The sequence below is a fragment of the Haliotis rufescens genome, unplaced genomic scaffold (assembly GCF_023055435.1).
Source record: "Haliotis rufescens isolate VD_foot unplaced genomic scaffold, xgHalRufe1.0.p SCAF_128, whole genome shotgun sequence".
Classification (NCBI taxonomy): Eukaryota; Metazoa; Mollusca; class Gastropoda; order Lepetellida; family Haliotidae; genus Haliotis; species Haliotis rufescens.
Window position 1 is genome coordinate 387566 of NW_025963811.1, and position 23924 is coordinate 411489.

At 41.8% G+C, this 23924-nt stretch overlaps 1 protein-coding gene across 1 annotated transcript; it reads left to right on the forward strand.

Annotated features, from left to right (window-relative positions):
- Positions 1–4980: 4980 nt before the first annotated feature.
- LOC124124725 (cytochrome P450 3A9-like) lies at positions 4981–23640 on the forward strand. Its single transcript, XM_046487964.2, has 12 exons — positions 4981–5113; positions 9219–9315; positions 11511–11563; positions 11894–11990; positions 12483–12602; positions 13555–13646; positions 14327–14478; positions 15672–15784; positions 16393–16656; positions 16858–16943; positions 18295–18595; positions 22033–23640. Exons 1-12 carry the CDS (start codon positions 5067–5069, stop codon positions 22111–22113), a joined length of 1503 nt encoding a protein of 500 aa, XP_046343920.2. The 5' UTR covers positions 4981–5066; the 3' UTR covers positions 22114–23640.
- Positions 23641–23924: the final 284 nt, after the last annotated feature.

Sequence of the window (23924 nt, forward strand, 5' to 3'; positions counted from 1 at the left end):
GTTTCACACTTTGCCTGGAGAATCGAACCCGGATTATCAACACGAGGAACGAACACATTAACCACTTGACTACCCCACCACATGCAAACTCGCCATCCCTTCCTTGAAAACATACCTTTTATGTTTGATAAAGTGTCCGAACTAATAGCTTCGTGATTTCTCTTGAAATGTTTGAACCTACGCGACGTTGTGTTAGCAAGATTTCCCGCGAATATGAAGATCATGGACGAGTGTTGACCCTTCTTAACGGGTATGCTACACAAACACACTCCCTTCGTAGGAATGCACTTCCTTGTTAACACACCCTTGAACACAAACACGCAAATAGGACGGTAGTTGAATGTTAAAGCATCTTTAAAAAAAGTGTCAATCGTGTGAATACGTGTGAATTAAAAATGTGTATTTGTACTGTGGATAAAAGCGCGCACTCGAAGTCGCTGCGAGGTGTTTGGTTTTACAACAATGTACTTTAAGCTCATATACCCGTCCAGCCGACTCACTGTGTAAACTCGTGCTGCGCATGTCGGCTGTTAACCGGGGTGTGTAAACATGAGGCTGATATATTCATATGTCGGAGGTCGCCCGATCACAAGGAAGAAAGGTCAAGGTTATGTTGTGAAATACGTTTGTACTTTCCTGCAGTATTACGAAACGAGACCCATGGCTGTTTACTTTGACCGGGTATTAACTAACATAATTTTGAGTTATACACTACTTGGCATTGACTGAGCTTTCGTATCGATGACTTTGATGGTATTTGTTTGTTTGTTGTCAAAGCCGCATTCAACAATATTCCTGCTGTTTATGACGTTGGTCTGTAAATAATTGAGTATGGACAGAGAATCCAGTGATTGACATCATGAGCATCGATCCACATAATTGGGATGCTGTGAAATGCATCAACCAAGTCAGTGAGCCTGACCACCCGATCCCGTTGGTCGCCTCTTAATTCAAGCATAATCGCCTTTTACGACAAGCATGGGTTGCTGAAGACCTATTCTACACCGGATCTTCACGGGTCGACTTTGATGAAAGAACAATTTAACGAAAAACGTTTGCCGCGAGCGGGATTCGAACCCTTACCGACGGCTAACGAATGTAATTTTGTGCCGCAGCGCTATGGAAGAAATCGTGTGGAAGTAACTATTTACTTACATGCTTACTTTCATCGAGACTAAGTTAACCAGTTTGAGAATGGAGATGCATGTGGATGTTAGTCTATATATTAAAGGGGGCACGGGTGGCCCAGTCGTCTAAGGTGCCACAATTCGCTGTGCAGAGTTCCTGATGATTGTGGGTTCGAATCCCGGTTCGCCCTGATTATGTTTCTAGGTTTGTCAGCACCATACCCGTGCTCGTGGGTTTCACCGAAGTGGTAAACGTCTGAGACCTGCATCACTTCGGGTTTTCCTCCCACATGAAGCTGACACGCCTAACTGGAATGCTGTTCACAGCGGCGGCGTGAAACCCAACTCACTCACCACACATTAAAGAAAGTTTTATTTGAATCTCAAAATGAACAGATAGAAACATACATACTGTTTCAAAAAAGGATTTCAAGCTTTCAATTGAACCGTAGAATATTTTTAGATCGCCAACATTTACAATAAAATTGATTTTTAAATACTTAATCATACGAGTTATAGATCGAAAATGGGTAATAGTACAACATTGGATAGCTATTGGTGCCCACACCTGTTGCTGGGACAGGAATTAGCTTAAAGAAATGGTCGTTTTGTCGGCATTGTGTGGCAAGTACCTACTGAATAAAACAATAATCGTTAATCATGTAGGTTTAATGTGTTTGTCTAACGTTTTGAAAATTGTTGAACGGGAATAGTACAGTTTGACATGACGTGCGTCCTCAGCATGTAAAAGCAAGTGTCGTTAAGAGGAGTCTGTGAGTTTCGTGAGTCTAAAGGGGGATCACAGCCGTTTTCTGTCACCTCCGTATCCCTGACACGCATCCGTATGTACGTTTACACGTATCCGTAGTTTTTCTCACACGTATTCATTCGTAGCACATATTGCAGACGTGCGAAAAGGAAATTCCTCGGGCTTCACAATAGTGTGACGTCACAACAGCGGCCATTCCATCCGCAGGTCATTTCATGTCCAACCAAAAGAATCTTGGATAAAAAAAACCCGGGTGCGGACGCGTATCCAACATGTACGGGTTCAGTGAAGATCCGGGGTAGAATAGGTCTTCAGCAACCCATGCTTGCCGTAAAAGGCGACTAACGGGATAGGGTGGTCAGGCTCGCTGACTTGGCTGATGCATGTCATCGCTCCCAATTGCGTGGATCGATACTCATGATACCAATCACTGGATTGTCTGGTCCAGACTCGATTATTTACAGACCGCCGTCATATAGCTGGAATGTTGCTGAGTGCGGCGAAAAACAACAAACCAACCAATCAGATACAGATAGGTGTAGGTGACCCAGTGTATGTTCTACTTTGGGGAGTAAGTGTGTCCAGTTGTAATACGATTCAGTCTGTGCCATCAACTCACTGCCCTCAGCCCCCTGCTATTCTCCAACCATCGGTGCCAAGCCTGTTCCCATGGTAAGCTATATGGTTACTGTTAACTGATGAGGGAAGGGAAGGTCGCTCTGTCCATCTCTATGGTGCCTTGCATGTTGAGAATGAGTAGCATTGCTGGCTTTAAACATTTTAAAACAATTTAAAAAACTTTGATTTGTAAACAGCAAATATAATACAGTTTTATGGCATCTTAATGTTTAGTTTAATTTTACGTATTTTGGGGGATACTATAAAAAATAAATAAAGGTTTCCGTTGAGCATGAATATTATGAAATACTTAGCAGGTACATAATAAATTACATACTTTCACTCTTCTCCCGCTGAAGGGGTTGTTGTCGGCACGGATGGTACACATGTGTACCCCAGGTACGATCGTGTATGTACTCTAGCCAAAACCAGAATACAGAACGGTACCCTTGGACGAGTCTATTCCGTATTGCCGACTATCTCGCCATCTCTGTCTCTCTCGTTTATCTCTTTTCATCTATCTCTGTATCTCCATCTATTTCTCTCTCAGGGGGCACGGGTGGCCCAGTCTTCTAAGGCGCCGCGATTCGCTGTGCAGAGTTGTGTCCCTTGGGCACACAAGAAACCTATGATTGTGGGTTCGAATCCCGGTTCGCCACAATTATGTTTCTAGGTTTGTCAGCACCATACACGTGCTCGTGGGTTTCACCGAAGTGGTTATAAACGTCCAATTCACTCACTCACTATTTCTCTCTCCATCGTTCCATATCACTCTCTCTCTCTCTCTCATCTCTCTGACACTCTCTGTCTCTCTCTCTCCTCTTTCTCTTCATCTATCTCTCTCTCGCACTCTCTGTTACCCCATCTATCTATAACTGTTTCGCGTTACTGTCTCTCCATCTGTCTCACCTTATTTACCTGTGTACATCTTTCTCTCCTTCTCCCCTTCTGTTTCTCTGTCTATCGTTGGGGCGATCGGGTGGCCTCGTGGTTAAAGCGTTCGCTCACCACGCCGAAGACCCGGGCTCGATTCCCACCATGGGTACAATGTGTGAAGCCCATTTCTGGTGTCCCCCGTCGTGATATTGCTGGAATATTTTAAAAGCGGCGTAAAACCATACTCACTCACTCACCGTCTATCGGTCAACCTCTCTCTCTCTTCATCCCCCTGTATATCGCTGCCTCCCCCTCTCTCTGTGTGTTTCTCAATGTCTGTTTCTATCTCTCCTTCCCTCCCCCCTCTCTCTATTGTTGTAGTACCAGTAATGATATCCCATACCCCATCACTTTCTCCCCAATATAAATCTATTTCCATTTAAGTATGTCAATGGGAACTTAAATGAAAGCAATGACTATTTACAGTCAATCATAATCACAACCGCGAGCACTTAGAATCACATACGTATGGTGACAGATATGTTCAGTGTTGCCAGAGAGGAAGTATTTTCCGGTTGGTCAGATGATTCACATATTTATTTATTCTTAGCTTATTACTAATTTCATTGATTATGACTAATTCATTTTCTACTCAAATTTGGTTTCCTGTATTATTTAATCAAGGAAATATGCGGAATGATAAAAATCAATTTTTTGATTGAATCGTCATATATTTAATAACATAAATATATATCACAACGATCTTCAACTATTTGTTTCATGTTTTCATTAATTGAAATAGAAAATATTAAATTGATAAGTGATTCGATACAGAAACAATGAAATGCCTTTCAGCGCCAATTAACTGTTGGCTTCCCTTGTAGTGTTCCCTCCTATGTTTTTGTTTGTTGGTTTACGCCGCACTCAGCAATATTCCAGCTTTACGGCGGCGGTCTGTAAATAATCGAGTCTGGACCAGACAATCCAGTGATTTACATCATGAGCATCGATCCACGCAACTGGGATCAATGACATGCATCAAACAAGTCAGCCAGCCTCACCAGCCGATCCCGTTAGTCGCCTCTTACGACAAGTATGGTCGCCTATTACGACAAGCATGGCCACCTTTGTCATCTCATTACTTTTGTTGTTCTTACAGGTACATATATGTTCTCTGCTTCATAGCATTTATTCACCTGATGAAGGAGTAAGTATTTACTCGGAAACGGTTTGCTCCTTATAATAAAGAAGTTGACATCCATTAATGTTCTTTGAGAAACAATGTACTTTTAATCCCAGTAGGCCATTTCATCATTTCAAATATTCACACATCAGCTCCTTTGAAAGGACATGTACTTTGGGAATGTTATCAGGTTCCAACTGACACCACGTCAGTCAAGGGTCAATTCCCGCCCGCAAATGTACTTTTAACTAGCACGACGCACATATACCCCGCTCTTAGCTCGGCGCAATTAGTGATTGTCGAACAGCGGAGGTCACGGGACTTTGCTGAAACTGACTATAGCCAGTCCACGGCGAGGACCCCCAGCAGAGCTGGTGTATAAATCTTGTAGGAAGTGTGACACATGCGGCACATCGAATGACAGCCTTCTGAGTGACAGTGCAATCGACTCGATATCACCTTGCCGAGCAATATATATACAACTTACACCGCTATGGTAACCTTCGTTCTACTCGTCTGCGCTCTGTTTATGCTATACCGGTGAGTTAAAGATTTTTTTTCCTTTTCATTTATTTATTGCCCTTTCAAAATGTTCTTGCCGCATTTGCTATGTATAGCGTATTTTTAGGAATGTACATGTGCGATTGGCCATGACGTCGTTAAAAATCATTTGGTCAGTGAAAATTGGTTGGTACTGATCAAAGAAATATGTATATATATTGGAAAAATGTTGTTCGATTGTGTCGATTATATTTAAAAGTTTTATATCCCGTGATGGGCCTGCAAATAATTTTATTAAATTATAAAAATAGTGATATTCATGTGAATTTGTTTCATATTTGCGTATATCAAGATGAAAGTTGTGTATTTTATCAGCAATTAATATCGCAAGTTATAAACATGACATGAGTGGACACATTTGTGGACGATTTACATTCAAGTTCATCATTTCATCTAATACCCAAAGGCTTGCGTATTTCATGTCACGTGTTGTTATGAAAATAAGATCTGACAACGACATGCAATTCCCGTCCTTTAATTAACGCAGTGGCATATAGAAATATGCTCTATGGATCTCATAAATATCGTGACATTGTATTTGCAGCGTCATGCACTCTAGAAATAACCTACATGTGTATATTATACAATATGTATTTTTTGTATTATAGAAATTTGCATTTATTAACCAATACAACCTGTAAACATGTGTTAAAGAACTTTAAATATTTTTAATTAAATTAATTTATTATTTAAAAAATAATTTAATCACCTGACGGCTACGTAACCAGGCTTACTGAACTGAACTTAAAAGGTGGTTTAAACGATACTCTATACATTGCCGGGCAAAAGAAAGTACACACTTAAAAATTGGATTTGACAAAAAAATTAAATTACTAGGCTGAAAACAGTCGCCGAAACACTACAAACTTCGTCCGAACCTCATCTGTGATCCCCGTATAAAATACATCACCATCGAGTAACCATTTCTGGTTTGTTAATTGTAAAGCCACAATCAAACATGGTGTATGCTGTCTTGTGTCATCTACCTTCACGACAATTCAATCCAGTGGTATAACTGCTACTCAAGCATGCTATAAAGAGATGCTATGCCCGCTGCCAGGTGTTCCGTCCCGCATCCTTAATTGCTAAAGAAGTTTAAACATTCTAGGACTGCGAGTTAGCTAGTTTAGTTGAAACACTTTAACTTTAACTTAAACTAAGGTCTACCACAAATTCCAGATATTGTTATTTTTACAAAATGGTTTAATTTTTTGGTACACGCGATGTGGTGTAGTTTATCAAACTGGTCGTTTTGCAGTGCGGCGCGTACAAATCAGCTCCTAATATTAATAATTAAGGCCCTGAGCTGATGACTGTGCCAGGATCACCCAAACCCTCTTTGTTGCATTTATGTATTTTAATATCTGTATATAATAATGACAATAATAATAATAATAATAATAATAATAATAATAATAATAATAATATCATGCTACTTCTACTACTACTACTACTACTACTACTACTACTACTACTATTGATCCGACTGCCACACCCAAGGTCGGTCGCCCAGTACGACAGAACAGGCCTACTTTTGTGTCTCGTTCTAGTGACCGATATTCGTGAGGAAGGCGATGTTTGAATTGCCGGGCTATGTCAACTCTCAGGGGCTTACGACCGTCTCGCTCCCTGTTTAACCTGGTCTCGGTCCATGTCGGCCGCCCGCGGTACTCACAGTTTAAGGTCAATATTCTCCAGCAATAAGTGTGTTTTGACGGTGAGTGTCGATCACTAGACCTCTAGGTCAATCGACCACTATGTCACTAGACCTCTAGGTCAATCGACCACTATGTCACTAGACCTCCAGGTCAATCGACCACTATGTCACTAGACCTCTAGGTCAATCCACCACTATGTCACTAGACCTCTAGGTCAATCCACCACTATGTCACTAGACCTCTAGGTCAATCGACCACTATGTCACTAGACCTCTAGGTCAATCCACCACTATGTCACTAGACCTCTAGGTCAATCGACCACTATGTCACTAGACCTCTAGGCCGCTCGATCAATAGACCATTAGATCTTTATATCACTAGACAACTATAACGCTTGACCATTAAATCACTAGACCAATATATTATATCTCTCGAACACTAGTCCGCTATTTCACTCGTCCGCTATACCGCTAGTTTCTTTGAGAGGCGTTTAGAAGTTGGAGGTCTAAGTAAGGATAAGATATATGGATGAACAACTTCTTTATAAAAAAATAAGAGCGACGTTTTGGTGTAGGTTCTAACGCCGTTATCAAGCAGGTGATGTACAGAGTATGGTTGACAAGTACAAGTTCATTCATTCATTCATTCATTCATTCATTCATTCATTCATTCATTCATTCATATATATATCACGGTCCACTGGATCACTGGAGTGACTATGCCTTCACCTGTCAGTTGATTGTAAACATATAAACTTGTAACATATGTGTTAACATAGTGTTTACTTTATTCAAACCAAAGCTGTAATTAATTATTCATGTATCATATCACTAGTTCACCCCCTTTGTAAATATTACATCTTGAAAATGTAAGGGTATATTTGTATGTGAATACGCGATATTATCGCTTTGCACGCGTATCATCCGATTTACGTTAAATTCGCCCGCACTTCTCTTTCATAAACCCTTTCCTTGAGCCTTTAAATTCGAAATCATATCTGGTATATAATGTCATGACATTATAACGTTATAGGTGGGTATGATGGGCGGGGGTGACGGGAGTTGATAAATGAGTTCAACGCATCCAAATTGATCTGATCAAACCCTCGGGATCGATAGCCACTAGACAAGACTCAACATTTGTCTCCGAGTGACGGATCGCGCCATGATTATATGCACTGTGTAGGGTACACGCATAGACCGGGTAGGTCACTGCCCTCGCTTGTGTACCGAGTGACCAGGAGACACAGCGGATCCTGTACCACCATATCATTCAATTTACATGTTGATGTTATAAGACAGGGGCGTCAAACTCGAGCATAATTCGGTTACCAGGAACTCAAAATAACTGTACGGAAAACAGTTCGTCACTTACTTCCGGGTATTGACTAGCCATTTTGTTTAACCATTACATATGGGGGTCGAACCCGGGTCCTCGGCGTCGAAAGCGAACACAAACCAACAGACTTTCGCTTTAAGTTCGAATATCAAATGTGTTAATCATATTTGCTGGAACATCGTAGTTAGTGTGTGAGTGAATATTGTTTACGCCGCATTTTGCAGCTTTCGTGGTAGAATGTTTTACCTAGGTTCAAAACTAAACAGATTTCCAGTACCCATTGTAGGGTTATGTCCCGTGGAGATCCGGGGTAGAATTATGTATATTACACTTGTATTATTAAGAAGAAGAATCATAATGTATAATAGACACGTATGATAGACCTATAACCATTATGTATATTACACTTGTATTATTAAGAAGAAGAATCATAATGTATAATAGACACGTATGATAGACCTATAACCATTATGTATATTACACTTGTATTATTAAGAAGAAGAATCATAAGGTATAATAGACACGTATTGTTTTGAAGTATTATCGTACGGTATGGGCCACACACTTAACAAGCTTGCTGTAACCACATCGTGCCCCGAGTCTGTGAGCCCACGGGAATTTGGGAGTAAAATGCAAATAGCTACGAAGATCGATTTGACTCAGACATCTTCAACTAGATTGTTCTCGGTGCTGAAAGGTGAAGTTTGCCTTGAATTTAGCGTTTCGTGTCCTGTCTGACAGCGATGGTTAAACGGAAAAAAAACCTTCATCCCCCAAATCACTCCGTCTTATTGTTAAATATTCACATGTTAACGGGACTGTCCCTTCTCACCCCACCCCTACCCTCCGAAACCACCCCTATCCGGGAAATCCGACCCCTCCATCCCACCCCTTCATAAATAAAGTTGGGCCTCGTTTGAATTTTTTTAACTTATACTTGTAATTTTGAAAGAATGTTTCCTCAGTTATTGACCTTTGGTCTATGATTGGGGCAGTTTTCAATTTGCAATTGTAAAGGGGTTATGCATGGGATGTTATCGAAAAAATAAATTGCGTAACTTTGGTAACTGTAGTGTGTTATATTTCAGGTATCTGAAGCAGTGCCATTCTGTCTTTGAAAGGCTTGGCATCCCAGGACCCAGACCGTCTCTTCTTTTTGGTAACGTGGCCGAGTTTAAATCCAAGGTAAACATGTCAAAAGCTTTGGGGTTAAATGTTGCCGCGTCAGCACATTTAACGGGGCCAAACAAGGAGGTAGCTCAAACAAGGAAATAATTTCGCTTCATTTTGAAACAAAATAAACTTGACAGATTTCTGGGGAAATGACGATGTTGTAAAACAATGTTAGTGTACACGTGGAGACCTTCTTTCGCTTTTATGGAATAAACATTAAATATTTTTGACCGAATAATGCGAAAAGCCATCCAACTACCAATGTGTTCGGATGGGGATAGTAGCTTTTTTATGAGAAGGGGGTGAACAATTTGTCTATTTTCCTAATGTAATTGTGTAATTTTGTTGAAAATAATTACCAAGGGAGTAAATTATATTTTAATTTTTTTTAAAAACTTTCTTAACTAACTTTTTTTAAAAATATTTTTTATTCAATTCAGTATACAGTATGTATAGTCATTTTCTTATATTAGGTTAAAAGCCAAACGTTTCCAGTGTCAACATGGTAAATTGTTTTGAAACAGTATCAAAAGCTTTTTCAAAATCAATAAGTAATAGTAAACCAGGCTTATTTTGTAATTTTGTCTCTAACAAAATATCATATAGCAGTCGTAAGTTTTCGCTCATACATCTTCCAGGGATAAAGCCAGTTTGGATTTCGTGTACAAGAGTGTATTAAGTGTTGTTTTAATTCTGTTTGATATTATCGCCTCCGTGGTCTAGTGGTAGAGCGTCCGCCCGGAGAGCGGATGGTCCGTGGTTCCATCCCCGGCCGCGTCATACCAAAAGACGTTAAAAGATGGTGCTTGTTGTTACCCTGTCTGGCGCTCGGCATTAAGGGGCTAAAACAAGGAATGGTCGGCTCGGAGTAATTATACTGTGTCTGAGTGGGGTATTCATGTTAAACTGCGGCATGGTATCTCAGTGAGCTAGCACTATAAATCGGCATCAGTCCGGACTTGTACAAGCAGCCACACAAACACACACACGTACATGCACGTCGCTATATAAGTGCAATAATCTTGGACTTAAACGCCAATTTCACCTCACCTCACCTCTGTTTGCTGTATATGTACTCAAAAGTTTATTCAATGAATTTAAGAGAGAGAGTAAATTTTAAAATTGTAAAAACGTTATGCTGGTGGATCAGGTGTGGTGTGGCGGGATGCGGCATATGTTCCAGGCACACCCCCCCCCCCCCCCCCCCCCCCCCACACACACACACACAAAGCCCCCCCCCACCCCTCCCCACCCCCCACCCCCACCCCCACCCCACCGTGCATATTAACTGTACAGCCGCGAGTGATCTAGTATTACACGCATGCCCGTGCAGGGACCGCGTTGTGTTGGTTGTGGATGGCACTGCAGGCTATTGTGTTTAACTTTGAAGCCAACGCTTGTCATGTTAAGTTATATGCAAATATAGAGCAAAGCCTAGTTTCTGTGTCACCGAGTTTCGGAGACCGCATAACACTGAGCGCCGGTGTCAATACATAGGACGGTTCGCCAGTTTGTCGTGAACGTCGATGAAAACGGCTGTCGTCATATATTTGTGAAAGTTTCAACTTTTTAAATCACAACATACAGCGAAACTCGGCAAAGCTTTCGTTGACAGATCTCATAATATTTTTTAGACTATTAACTTTGTTTCAAATATGTTTCAAGGAAACATATACATGAAAACCTTCATTACTCGAACTCGGTACTGCTTTTTGTTGATAGAAGGGTAATGTAACATTTGGTCAATATTTCTGCACGTAACATTTACTCTGAAACAAAATAATAAAGTATTTCGAGAGCACGTAAGCATCACCAATGTCATTTACAACGTTAAGAAATTGACATGACAGGCACGTTAGCGACGGTAGGACGTGCACGATTTGCACGTGTTCCCCGTGGAAAACGAAATGATACCGATAGATAGATAACAGCAGTCATTAAGAGTCTTGTGAGACACAAATTGTCTTTTATGCTGTATTTATTAAATCAATTGCATTAGTTTTAAGAGTAAGTGAATGAATGAGTATGGTTTTACACCGCTTTTAGCACTGTTCAAACAATATCACGGCGGGGGACACCAGAAATGAGCTTCGCAAATTGTACCCATATTAGGAATCGAGCCGGGTCTTCGGCGTGGCGTGCGAAAGCTTTAACCACAAGGCTACCCCACCGCGCCCGTCAGTACAGCGTCAATCTTTCTATTTCAGTTTCCACTTGACGTGTTTAAAGACTGGAGCAGACAGTATGGAAAAGTCTTTGGGTGAGTTTTATTAGCTAACAACAAATACGGCTTAATCCATTCGGTTATGAATGACACATTTAATTTTGACTTACAACTAAACAACTAAATAACTTTACTGATCGTCATCGGATCCAGGTGGCCTCGGTCGGTGCTCATTCTATCAATCACTGGTTTCAGTAGCCCAGATTTGACTTTTTACTGGCCGATGAAAGACGTATGGAATATATCTGAACATTAAACATTTGCTCTCTGGTCAAAGGGACTATGTTATCACTCTCTCGTTATTCGGTACGTATTGACGCGACTGTTGTAACCGCGAGTGTGTTGATGTATATTTATCTCTGACAGTTTCTACGAGGGCCTACACCCAAGTATTGTCATCTCTGATCCATGGCTGACACAACAGATTCTGGTCAGAAGATTCGCCTGCTTCAGCGAAAGGCCGGTACGTACCTGAAAATTTCTATTTGAATAAAACATGACCGACTTAAGTCTTCCCTCTAAATACCTATGTATAACTATATATATATAACTATATATAACTATATAATATATATAAATATTATAATAATAACTATAACTATATAACTATATAACTATATATATATATATATACATACATATATACCGACCATTTGATATTTGAAAGATGTAATGAAACATGTGGGTGTTCCCTAGAACTTAAAATCTCCTCCTTCCAAAGTAAATATGCTGCCTTGTGGCAGTGACAGAAATCCACCCCAAACCACCCCGTACCAAACCAAATCCCAAAATATTAAACGGGTCGGTTTCTAAAATCAAGCCGATTTGCGCTGAAACATTTCAGCTGAAACCAACAGAAAAACACAAATGAAATATAAGCGTCCAAATACAACTAAGTCATTTCTAAAAGAGTATTTTGCTTCGTGTGTGACCACGTGTTGTATTCTCGTCACAGCCGTGCACCCCTTTCCTAAACTCCTTGGATGACATGAGCATTCTAAACGCTAATGGCGAACTGTGGAAACGACAGAGAATGGTGGTTGCCAAGGCGTTCAATGCCAAATCTGTGAAGGAGGTAAGTAGAATAGCTTGTCCGTGTTTGTTTCTGTGTTTCCCATCTCCAACCCGCCCTGAACTTTCTGCCAACATTCAATCCAATGATAGTGAGTGAGTGTGTGAGTTGGGTTTAACGGCGCCTTTAACAGTATTCCAGTTATATCGCGGCGTGTCAGCTTAATGTGGGAGGAAAGCCCGAAGTGATACAGTCTCACGTTTACCACTTCGGTGAAACCCACGAGCTGACAAACCTAGAAACATAATCGAGGCGAACCGGGATTCGAACCCACACTCATAGGTTTCTGGCGTGCCCAAGGGACGCAACTCTGCAAAGCGAATCGTTCCACCCGTGCGCCCTATTCAAATAATAGAAAATATTCTTATCCAAATTTTCCCGGCCGCTGTGAAAATTTATGCGCCGATGTTACAAAAATGGTTACACTGTCACCATTGCACACTTATAAAAAAAGCCAGGTCAGCAGGATCTGGCACTCAAAGGGACGCAACTCTGGCACGCCGAAGGGACACAACTCTGGCACGCCGAAGGGACACAACTCTGGCACGCCCAAGGGACGCAACTCTGGTACGCCGAAGGGACGCAACTCTGGCACGCCGAAGGGACACAACTGCACCCCGCGAATTGCGTCGCCTGAGATGACTAGGCTACCTGTGTTACGTCTGCCTAGAGACGGGCTTCAAGCAAAGAAGGGCGGTGGGGTAGCCTAGTGGTTAAAGCGTTCGCTCGTCACGCCAAAGACCCGGGTTCTATTCCCGAATGGCCCATTTCTGGTGTCCCCCGCCGTGATATTGCTGGAATATATAAAAAACGGCGTAAAAACATACTCACCCACTCAAGCAAAGAGGAATGTCAACTGTGATAGGGAAAAGCCCTAAAACACCCACCGTTCAGTCAGTATATCGGGCGGGACCTCACGTGATACTTGGTGTATAATGTTGGTGTTTGTTTACAGATTGTCCCCGGCGTAACCCGGACATCAAGGAAACTACTACAACGACTTGAAGCTGGAGTTCAAGATGGCGTGGAAAGTTTGGACATCGCCGAGTGAGTAATTGAATAGAGTCAGCCTGACATCGACCACCTCCCATCACCCTCCGATAGTTCCATGTGTAGAGTCACGTCCCTTCGGTGTGCTAGAAACAGTGGTTCGAATCCCATTTCGTCGTGATTATATTCTCGTGGTCCCTCACCACCATTACCGTGCTAGGCGGTGGCCATTCGTGACCGTCTCGTGTTATTCCGGGACAAGCCGAATTGCGACCGGGTTCCGTCTTAGCGCAAACGGGCATACCTAAAACAATTGTCAACTCGTTGCGTAATGGTTCACATATATTTCCCCATATATCATATATATTTCAGATGCAATTTAAAACACATCTGGACATGCGGAATAATACAGTATGATTGAACACATTTAACTGTGTCGTGGGTATATTTTTAAATGCAAGACGTGTAAAATCAATAATTATTTCTGAGGGATTCTTTGACGAAGAACTTGAATGCATACGCGCTTTCTGATTGGTTTGTCGTATTATTGCGCATAACATTCATCGATAGGGGGACGAGTCTTCTTGCAGGTTACGGAAATGGGCGAGTGGTGACGAATTGGGCGGTGGGGTAGCCCAGCGGTTAGAGCGGTCGCTCGTCACGCCGAAGGCCCAGGTGGGATTTCCACATGGGTACATCACTCGATGTCGTTACCCAGACTATGCGTTCTGTTTCAGTCTAACGGAGCGATACACCCTCGACGCTTTCGCCAACGCAGCGTTTGACTACAACTGTGACAGCCTCAATAACGACCAGGAGCTTCTCTATAGATTCATGCTGGCATTCAACAAATCAGGAGCCGCCGAGAACCCACTCGCGGGCTTTGCACGTACGTTTTGGAGAAATCATAACGATCATAGCTTCATGTACAGTAAACTACGTTTATAACGAACACGCTTATAACAAACTGACCGATATAACGAACTTAGTTTTTAGTCCAGGCCATTTGTTGTTTATATGCTGCATATATGCTTATAACGAACTACGGTTATTACGAACTAAAATTAGTGGTCCCTTTGAGTTCGTTATAACCGCAGTTTACTGTATTTTAAAGAACACTTCTCTTCACCCAATCCATTAAATGTCCAAGGTAAAACCTCATACGTTACCAGGGTCCTGTTCCGAAAGCGACCTCAGCGCTTAAACGATGAAACTCCCATACGATACATTGTCATAGAACAATCGTAGCGCTGAGATCGCTTCGTGGAATGGGGCCTTGACCCCGTTGGCATGACGGAGTAGAATAGATCCCTTGTATCCCATGCCTAAGGCAGCGGTTGGGTAGGCTAGTAATTAAAGCGTTCGCTCGTCACGCAAAAGGTCCGCGTTCGATTCCCCTCAAAGGTACAATGTGAAGCCCATTTCTGGTGTCCCTGGTCGCGATATTGCTGGAATACCTGCTAACAGCGGCGTAAAACCATTCTTACTCCCACATGCTTGAAGTGAGTGAGTGAATTGAGTTTAATGCTGCTATGAACAGTATTCCAGTTATATTTTGGCTTAATGAGGAAAGAAAGCCCGAAGTAATACAGTTCTCAGACGTTTACCACTTTGGTAAAACCACCGAGCAAGGGTATGATGCGGACAGACCTAGAAATATAATCGGGGCGAATCGGGATTCGAAAAAATAAAAGACAAACCCCTTTCCATATTCATAAGGAACCTCTGCCAAAAAAACCTCGGCCATAAGTTTGAGGCGTGTCTAAGAGACGCAACTCTGTTCTGTATTTCGGCGACACGGACGACTGGGCCACCTGCGTCCCTTATGCCTGAAGTGGATCGGGTGGTGAAACGTGACGTCATGGCTGATTGTGTACCCTGATGGCACCCGTCATTGATCATGGTACCAACAGTTTGTCTACCTGGCCCCAACCCTATCGTATTAACAGTCCGACTAACAGCTGGACGATCACTGACTGCGGCGTGACACAACATACATGTATATTATGTTTGAACAAATTGTGCTTATATGTTTGAGCCATTTACTTGAACATTATGTTAACTTGCCCCTTCTCCTTACAGGGTTGTTCCCGTCACTCACGTCGTTTCTGCAGTTGTTTGACACGGAACATCGTCAGCTCCACGCACTGCACTTAAAGAATATGGGAAAACTCATAGAGAAAGAAAAACAAAAGGTACTTATTTCAGCCGATTGTCTATCTATTTGGAAAGAAGCTTTCAAATAAGTGTAATGCCGGCCTTTTATTTTAGTTTATGGATTTGGATAATACAAAATGTGTTGGGTAAGTCGGAATTTTTAAAATAACAAAATGCATTGTGATATATGTTTTTTAGTTATCTGTAAGTTTGATTTTGATTGGTAGGTTATAAAAGTAATAACCTTGTCTTGGTTTGTGTCTGTAGATATATTATGTATATAAAATCTGACAGCGCAGTTGACTCGAAATGATTATTCATCAAATTATCTGGAACAAATTGTTTCAGTAATATAAAAATCCGTACGCGTGGATTATTTATATTGTCAAAACGATCTTTACCTTTGGCGGTATAAAAAACCCTTGTCATTCATTTTTTTTAATGTTGGATTTTAAAGGTTTGGGGATCGGCGAACCAAGAAAAACACATGCAAGGTTAATTCAATATCCGATGCTGTTGTTGTAATGGGACAATGGGTGTTGAAATAATGTTTAAGCAAATCGAAGCTCCTGGAGTAGGTTATGACGTAATATTATTAAAAAGATCTAGCCTCGGGTCATTTGACCAATCAGCGTCATGTTGACAGATGGAGGACTGCCCGGAAGACAAATCAACCAATCTCCTACGTCGTCTCATAGAAGGGTACTCACTTTCTATTGACGAAGATAACAACGAGGTAAAGCGCCACCTATCGGACGAAGAAGTCCTTAGTCAGTCTACCAGCCTTGTTGGGGGCGGCCTTGGTCCTACAAATTCCATTCTGTCGTTTGCTCTCTACCTCCTGGCTACCAACACAGACGCTCAGAGCAAGTTGGTCGAGGAAATAGATGAAAGACTTTCACAAAATGAGGTAATGTAACATCTTAGCTGTCAGAACACGTATACGATTGCTTCAACTTCAGCGACCAAATTCTATTTTGTGGCAGTGATGCGGTCATTGATTTTCAATGAGGTCAAATGAACATAATTGACTTGTATACAATTAAGAGCCCCAGCAGCAATAATACCCCTGGCTTGCGAGGATGGTACCTTTACTCATTGTTGATTTCAGTCAATCGACTACGAGACGCTTTCGCAGATGGAATATCTGGATATGGTCATAGAGGAAACCAGTCGAGTGTTCCCCGTGATTCCTGGGTAGGTACCTTGATTGTGTTCATTGTATACGCACACACACACACGTAGACTAACATTTAGTCTCTTAAATCTTATATTACACAATATCCTTATAAAAAAAATTCGCCATGCTGATGTGGAATAGAGCTAGCTTGAGCTGGCTAGACTTGCTTTTGTATGCATTTCTAGATTTTTTTTTTCATAAAATAAATATATTCCACGGTCATGGTGCAGGACTAACACACACGCAAACATGAATGCAAGGTTTTTTTCAAATACATGTACGTTTACGCGCGATGTACAGTTCATACTTCTAAGAAAGGGTTGTGGGGTTTTATTTGTTTGTTTGTTGTTTAACGCCGCACTCAACAATATATATATGACGGCAGCCTGTATACTTAGCCAGCCTGACCATCCGATCCCGTTAGTCGCCCCTTAAGACAAGCATGGGTTGCTGAAAGCCAGTTCTATATACCCGGAGTTTGCTAATCACGCCGAAGTCCTAGGTTCGAATCTCCACCTTGTTACTGTGGATAGGGCGTCTGTCGCTTCATGCCAAAATACTTCAAAGATGGTACTTGTTGTTACCCAGCCTGAAATTAAGGCGATAAAACCAGGACTGGTCGGCTCGGAATCCCTGCACTGAATTTGGTATCCATGTTAAACCGCCGTATGTATTTCAATGACCTAGCATTATGAAACCACCACGAGTCCGGACTAGTACCAGCAGTCATATACACTTGTATGCACTTCGCTGAACTCTTTAACGTGGACCGCCTCCGTGGTCTAATGGTAGAGCGTCCGCCCGGAGAGCGAAAGGTCCGGGGTTCGATCCCCAGCCGCGTCATACCAAAAGACGTTAAAAGATGGTACTTGTTGTTACCCTGTCTGGTGCTCGGCATTAAGGGGCTAAAACAAGGACTGGTCGGCCCGGAGTCAGTATACTGTGTCTGAGAGGGGTATTCATGTTAAACTGGGGCATGGTATCTCAGTGTGCTAGCACTATAAATCGGCATCAGTCCGGGCTAGTCCAAGCAGCCACACAAACACACACACGTACATGCACGTCGCTATATAAGTGCATTAATCTTGGACGCGACGTTAAACCCCATTTCACCTCACCTCACCTCTTGAACGCGACTTTAAACCCCATTTGGGGCTGTGGGGTAGCCTAGTGGTTACGCGTTCTCTCGTCACGCCGAAGACCCGGGTTCGATTCCCACATGGGTACAATGCATAAAGTCAATTTCTGGTGTGCCCGCCGTGATATTGCAAGAATATTGCTAAGGGCGGTGGAAAAACATACTCACTGAAACCCCATTTCATCTCACCTCGTTTAAGTGCGTACAATATATTGTTTTTCTCCCTTCAGCGTTGCACGGACATGCAATGAAGACTGTGAAATCGACGGGATTCCTTTCCGGAAAGGGATGAAAGTCAGAGTGATGGCGATGAGCATGTACACTGATGAGACGCTATTCCCCGAACCAGACAGATTTATCCCAGAAAGATTCAGCAAGGAGAACAAGGAGAAGAGACCTTACTACAGTTATCTCCCCTACGGTCACGGGCCTCGCATGTGCGTAGGCTTCAAGTTCGGCCTCGTTCTAATAAAAGTTGCACTTGTCCAGATACTACGTCATTATATCCTCACATCATCATCCAAAACACAGGTGAGTTATCGCCCTCTGTACACAACCCGTCCACGCTCGGAATCAGTCCAGAGTATTTACATTCTATAAGCTTAATGTGGGTGGAAATCCCGAAGTAATGTAGGCCTCAGACGTTTATCACTTTAGTGAAACCCACAAGCACGGGTATGGTGCTGACAAGCATAGAAACATAATCGTTATGAGCCGGGATTTGAACCCACAATCAGGTTTCTGGCGTGTCAATTGGACGCATCTCTGCACAGCGAATTGCGGCGTTTCAGACAGCTGGTCCACCTGTGTCCCACAAAAAGATAAACCTAGTTGCGCATGACATAATGACAAAAACACATACCATCTGTTACGCGGTCGCGTTCAGTAGGACAACCAAGTTTCAAACTATAAAGAAGTACACGAGGAGATTGGTCATAGATGATACATCCTATGTTGATCCTATCCAGGAGTTTGTCAACGTAACGAGGACGTTAACTGACGTTGGTAATACTGAGATGTACCGAAGCGGGACACCTGTATAGAGTGAGACCTCGTCAATCCAGAACACATTAATCCTTGAGACGTTCCCCATCCTCTCAATATCACGGACTTTACTGCGTTACAATGATTCGTTCATGTGAACAGGGTTTCACAACGTATTGGTTAAGAAAATATTACTTGTGAAAAAAATAACTATAACAATCGATTTCGGAATCTGTTGCTCCTCGTTAGACGTTATTAGTTCTTGTATTATGGGGTGTGTATAGCTTAGTGGTGTAAGCTGGTCACGCGAAGGACCTAGTTCGATTTTCCACTGTGTACAATGTGTGAAGCCAAATGTCTGGTTCCCAACACCTTGATCTTGCTGGAATATTGATAAGGCGGCGTAAAACCATATTCACTCTCCCTTCCATAATGTTTTACATGCAGATAAACAAAAACTCAATGGTTGATTGACACCACACGAATATGTTGACAAAAGAGGTCCAGATGCGAGTCTTAAATGACTGTATTCCTTCTTTGACATCTCCCCGAGGTAAGGGAAGTTAACTGACTATAAAAGTCCAGTTTCCACCCTTGCCGAACTAGGGTGGTATTATGGAGTTACATTTTGGCTGGACTAACGAGTCTATGCATAGTCCAATCAAATTCGCACACCGAAATCGAAATCCGGTTCGTAAAGTGTCATGCAGATTTCGGTCGACTGCAGGATTTGCAAAGCATGTGCACCGCTAACTCGTTGTCAACAGATATTTTCTATATCTTTTCATGTTTTTAATCAAGGTGCTCACGTGATTTGATGCAATTCGCGATGTAAGACTCGTTTTGTCTTGATTATCGATCAGATCGTCTTGACTGGGCGCCACCGTTTTGTTTGAAGCAAATGCAAGTGATACGACAGGTTGAATCTGATTGGTCAATAGGAGAGGCATAGAAAGCACATAACTCGTAATAGCCACTGGTGGCGCTACGATCGAGCCCATGAATTCCAGCCTAGTTCGGCAAGGGTGGAAACTGGACTTTTAAAGTCAGTTAACTCTTTTGCCTCGGGAAGATGTTCTTTGACAAGGTGAAGGACTTTAACATTGCTGTTCAGATAACGGGGCGGTGGGGTAGCCTAGTGGTGAAAGCGTTCGCTCGTCACGGGAAGGACCAGTTCGATTTCCCACGTGGATACGATGTGTGAAACCTATATCTGGTGTCCTCCCGCTGGATGTTGCTGGAATATTGCTAAAGGCGGCGTAAAACTATACTCATCGGTTCACTGTTACCAGAATAATGGTAACGACAGCGAACAACCCAACTCATTCCCTAATTCGGGCTATATGACGTCAAGGACATCCTTGATACCACTGTGCCACACTTCATGAACACACCATCATTTTCAAACCATTACATCAACATTCACATTGCTAAAGTACATCTTCGCTAGGCTTGCACGCTGGGAACATAAAAAGACATAACTTTAGAACACGGCATTAAAGTAGGTCACACAAAAACATTAATAGCCCAAGCTTCGTTGATTATGCGAGTCAGACGGTATTAACAGGACAATTATCCTCGGCTTTTCTAGACGCGTCACAGGGTTATTGCGCTTTTGCATTGTACTACATCGCGTCCTTCACCTTCACATATCACTGCCTTGACGTCAAGAGCGCACAGGGCTTGACGTGAAATAACGCGTCTAAAGATTCCTTTGTTGTAGTGTGCGTAGTTCATTTTGTCTGCTGGATATATTAGTCTTGGGCCATTAACGCGACACTGACATCTTCTGATTTTTATTTTTTATATAAGATCAGACACTTTGCAAAATAAAACGTTGGACATTATCTTTGCTTCGAAGCGCAATCCTTAAATGTATTTCATGATGTTTTACTATTCAGTTAGCTACAGACAGAACCAAGTTCAAATGGCTCTGAAAACGTTTGCATTATCTAACATGTTTTCACATGAACAAGTTGTTATCATGCGATGGTGTCGCTCTATTTGATATTAATGGTGTTTCAAGTTTCCTTTCATAGAGTTGCGTCCCTTGGGCCCTGCAGAAACCTGGGGTCGTGGGTTCGAATCCCGGCTCACCCAGATTATGTTTCTAAGTTTGTCAGCACCATACCCCTGCTCGTGGGTTTCACCGAAGTGTTAATCGTCTTAGACCTGCATCGCTTCGGCCTTTCCTCTATTATTAAGCTGACACGCTGTGATATAACTGGAATACTGACCGTTCAAAGAGGCGTTAAAACTCGACTCACTCACTCACTCCTTTCACAGTTGTTGCTTTGTTTATTTCCAACAGTATATGATGTGCTTTTTGAAATACGAATGACAAACCGGAAGTGTATTTGCTATTAGATGTATTCTTGATACATCACCGGATTCTTTGGTAGAAACCTATGATTGTGGGTTCGAATCCCGCTCCGATTATGTTTCTAGGTTTGTCAGCACCATACCCGTGCTCGTGGGTTTCACCGAAGTGGAAAAAGTCTGAGACCTGCATCACTTTGGGCTTTCCTCCCACATTAAGCTGACACGCCGTGATATAACTGGAATACTGTTAAAAGCGGCGTTAAACATAACTCACTCACTCACTCACTCATTCTTAAGACACACCTTTATTACATATTGATATCCAGATTTAACTCAGCTTTAACTCACTCACTCTGTATGCGATAGAATAGGCTGTATCCATCTATCAGGTTGTCCGTATGGGTTTCTGTGTTTCCCAACTCGATCTACGTCTGAAATCTATTTACAGACCAAGTGTTCTAAATTTTACAATTTCGTAAAAGTTACACAATTAGTGAAAAACACTGTTTTCTTTTCTTTTTGTATTGATAATTTTCGCGCATCCGCTCTCTTGCAGGTTGAGGTTGGAATGAGAAACACATAAAGATTACGGTTGACCTTAAGTGTGTATTATTTGTTAAACATTTTGCGCAAAAAATATGAATCTTTGTCGTCTGTTTCAGGTTCCATTGCAAACAGCCCTGAGGCCATTCTTAACCCCTCGCGGACCTGTCCACATTGGTCTAGTGAGGCGAAACACGTAAATGAACTATGCGATGTCAATCGAGGCCTTAGTTTTATTGCAAATCTTACGCCAGGTCGCCAAAATCTGTGATATGTGATACTTTCACCTCTGACGTCATAACCAAGATGTGACGTCATCATTGTCTGTGCGAGATATCGACGTTTAGCGCTGCAGCAATTGCGCTTGGAAAAATGATCTGAACAGTTGGATGGGATGCATGTGACGTCACCATGACGTGGTGGCGTGACGAACACAGTGACGTGATGGCGTGACGAACACCGTGACGTGGTGGCGTGACCAGTTCGACGTCGTGTTGCCGTGATCAGAGCGATAGTAAAGACTCTATCCATGGCAAACTCAACAGGATTTTATGTAATATCAGCTGTGTCATGTGATCGCCACAGATACCACGTGATCATCACAAAGAGATTTTCAGCCATTTCCACGTGTGTTCATTGTACATAATGAAAAGCAAAATTCAAATCGGGTTCCAGTACACACAGTATTCTTTTGTTGTATGATTAACGAAATCCATTCGTCACCGTTGATAGATAAATTTATCATTTATAAAAAAATATTTATGTTTATGTGATTTGATTTAAACATATTTATTCACAAGGAGTGAACGGGATTGGAGGACACCTTTTTCATACTTAGATTGCCCTCTCCCTGGTATTTACAAAATTTCACATTTTCAAAATCAATATATATGCATACATCACTATAGAGGAGACATAAAATGGAGAGAGAGAGAGAGAGAGAGAGAGAGAGAGAGAGAGAGAGAGAGAGAGAGTTTGAAGGGGAGACATGCATTGTTGAATGAACAGTTCTTTACACAAATCTTTTAGTTGTACAATTATAATGTTGTACTGCCTTAAATATAGCTTCATTTTCTGTAACAACGTGATCTGCATTGCCGTATATCAGTAAGTGTACATCAACAGGTATGTTATGATCAATATTTTAAAGGCTGTTAAACATAATTTCACGCTGTTGACTAAACAATGTACATTCCATGAGATAATGATATGCATTTTCACCTGTATTTGAACATGTACAGTTCGGGTGATGTTTTATACCAATTCTATATAAATCATAATTCAACTGACGTGTATCTCAGTTTTGTGTGTAAGATATTATATTTTCTATTTCCATATGCTAAGGTAACGTGGGGTGGTGCTTTTGTAAAGAATTTGTAAAACAAGAAATCGTAGAAGTTCGATCTGATATCGGAATAGAGTTCCACAATCGGATAGTCAATGGGTGAAAGGATTCACGCGAATGTCTTAGTCTTGTGAGAGCAACACTGATGTTTTCTGAGACTGTATGAGTTTTTTTGTAGCAACGGAAGGGGCCATATTATGATTAATTTTGAAGAAAAGACAAAGTTTACGTTTCTTTTTACGCTCAACTAAGGGTTCCCAATCGGTTTCGTTATATAATGAATGCCTGGGGGCATATTTAGGTAGACCAGTTACAATGCGTGCAGCTTCTAATTGTAATTGTTCTAATTTCTCACTTTGTCCTTCGGTGCAACCATCCCAAACCTCACATCAAAGTGTGGTCTTATGAACATTTTATATATATTGCTAATAGTCCTTCTGTGAAGTAGATGTTTGAGTTTTCTCATTGAGTAAATCATCTTGGAAGTTGTTTTTATTATGGTATCTATGTAAGACCATTTGCCACTGGCTCCAAGTATAACACCCAAGTGCTTATGACAGTTTACAGAGCTGATGTCATTTCCGTTAAAATATAGTTGTAGACCTCCAATGTTGTCTTTGAGAGAGAATAGAACAGATTAAGTCTTTTCGGGATTGTACGTTATGA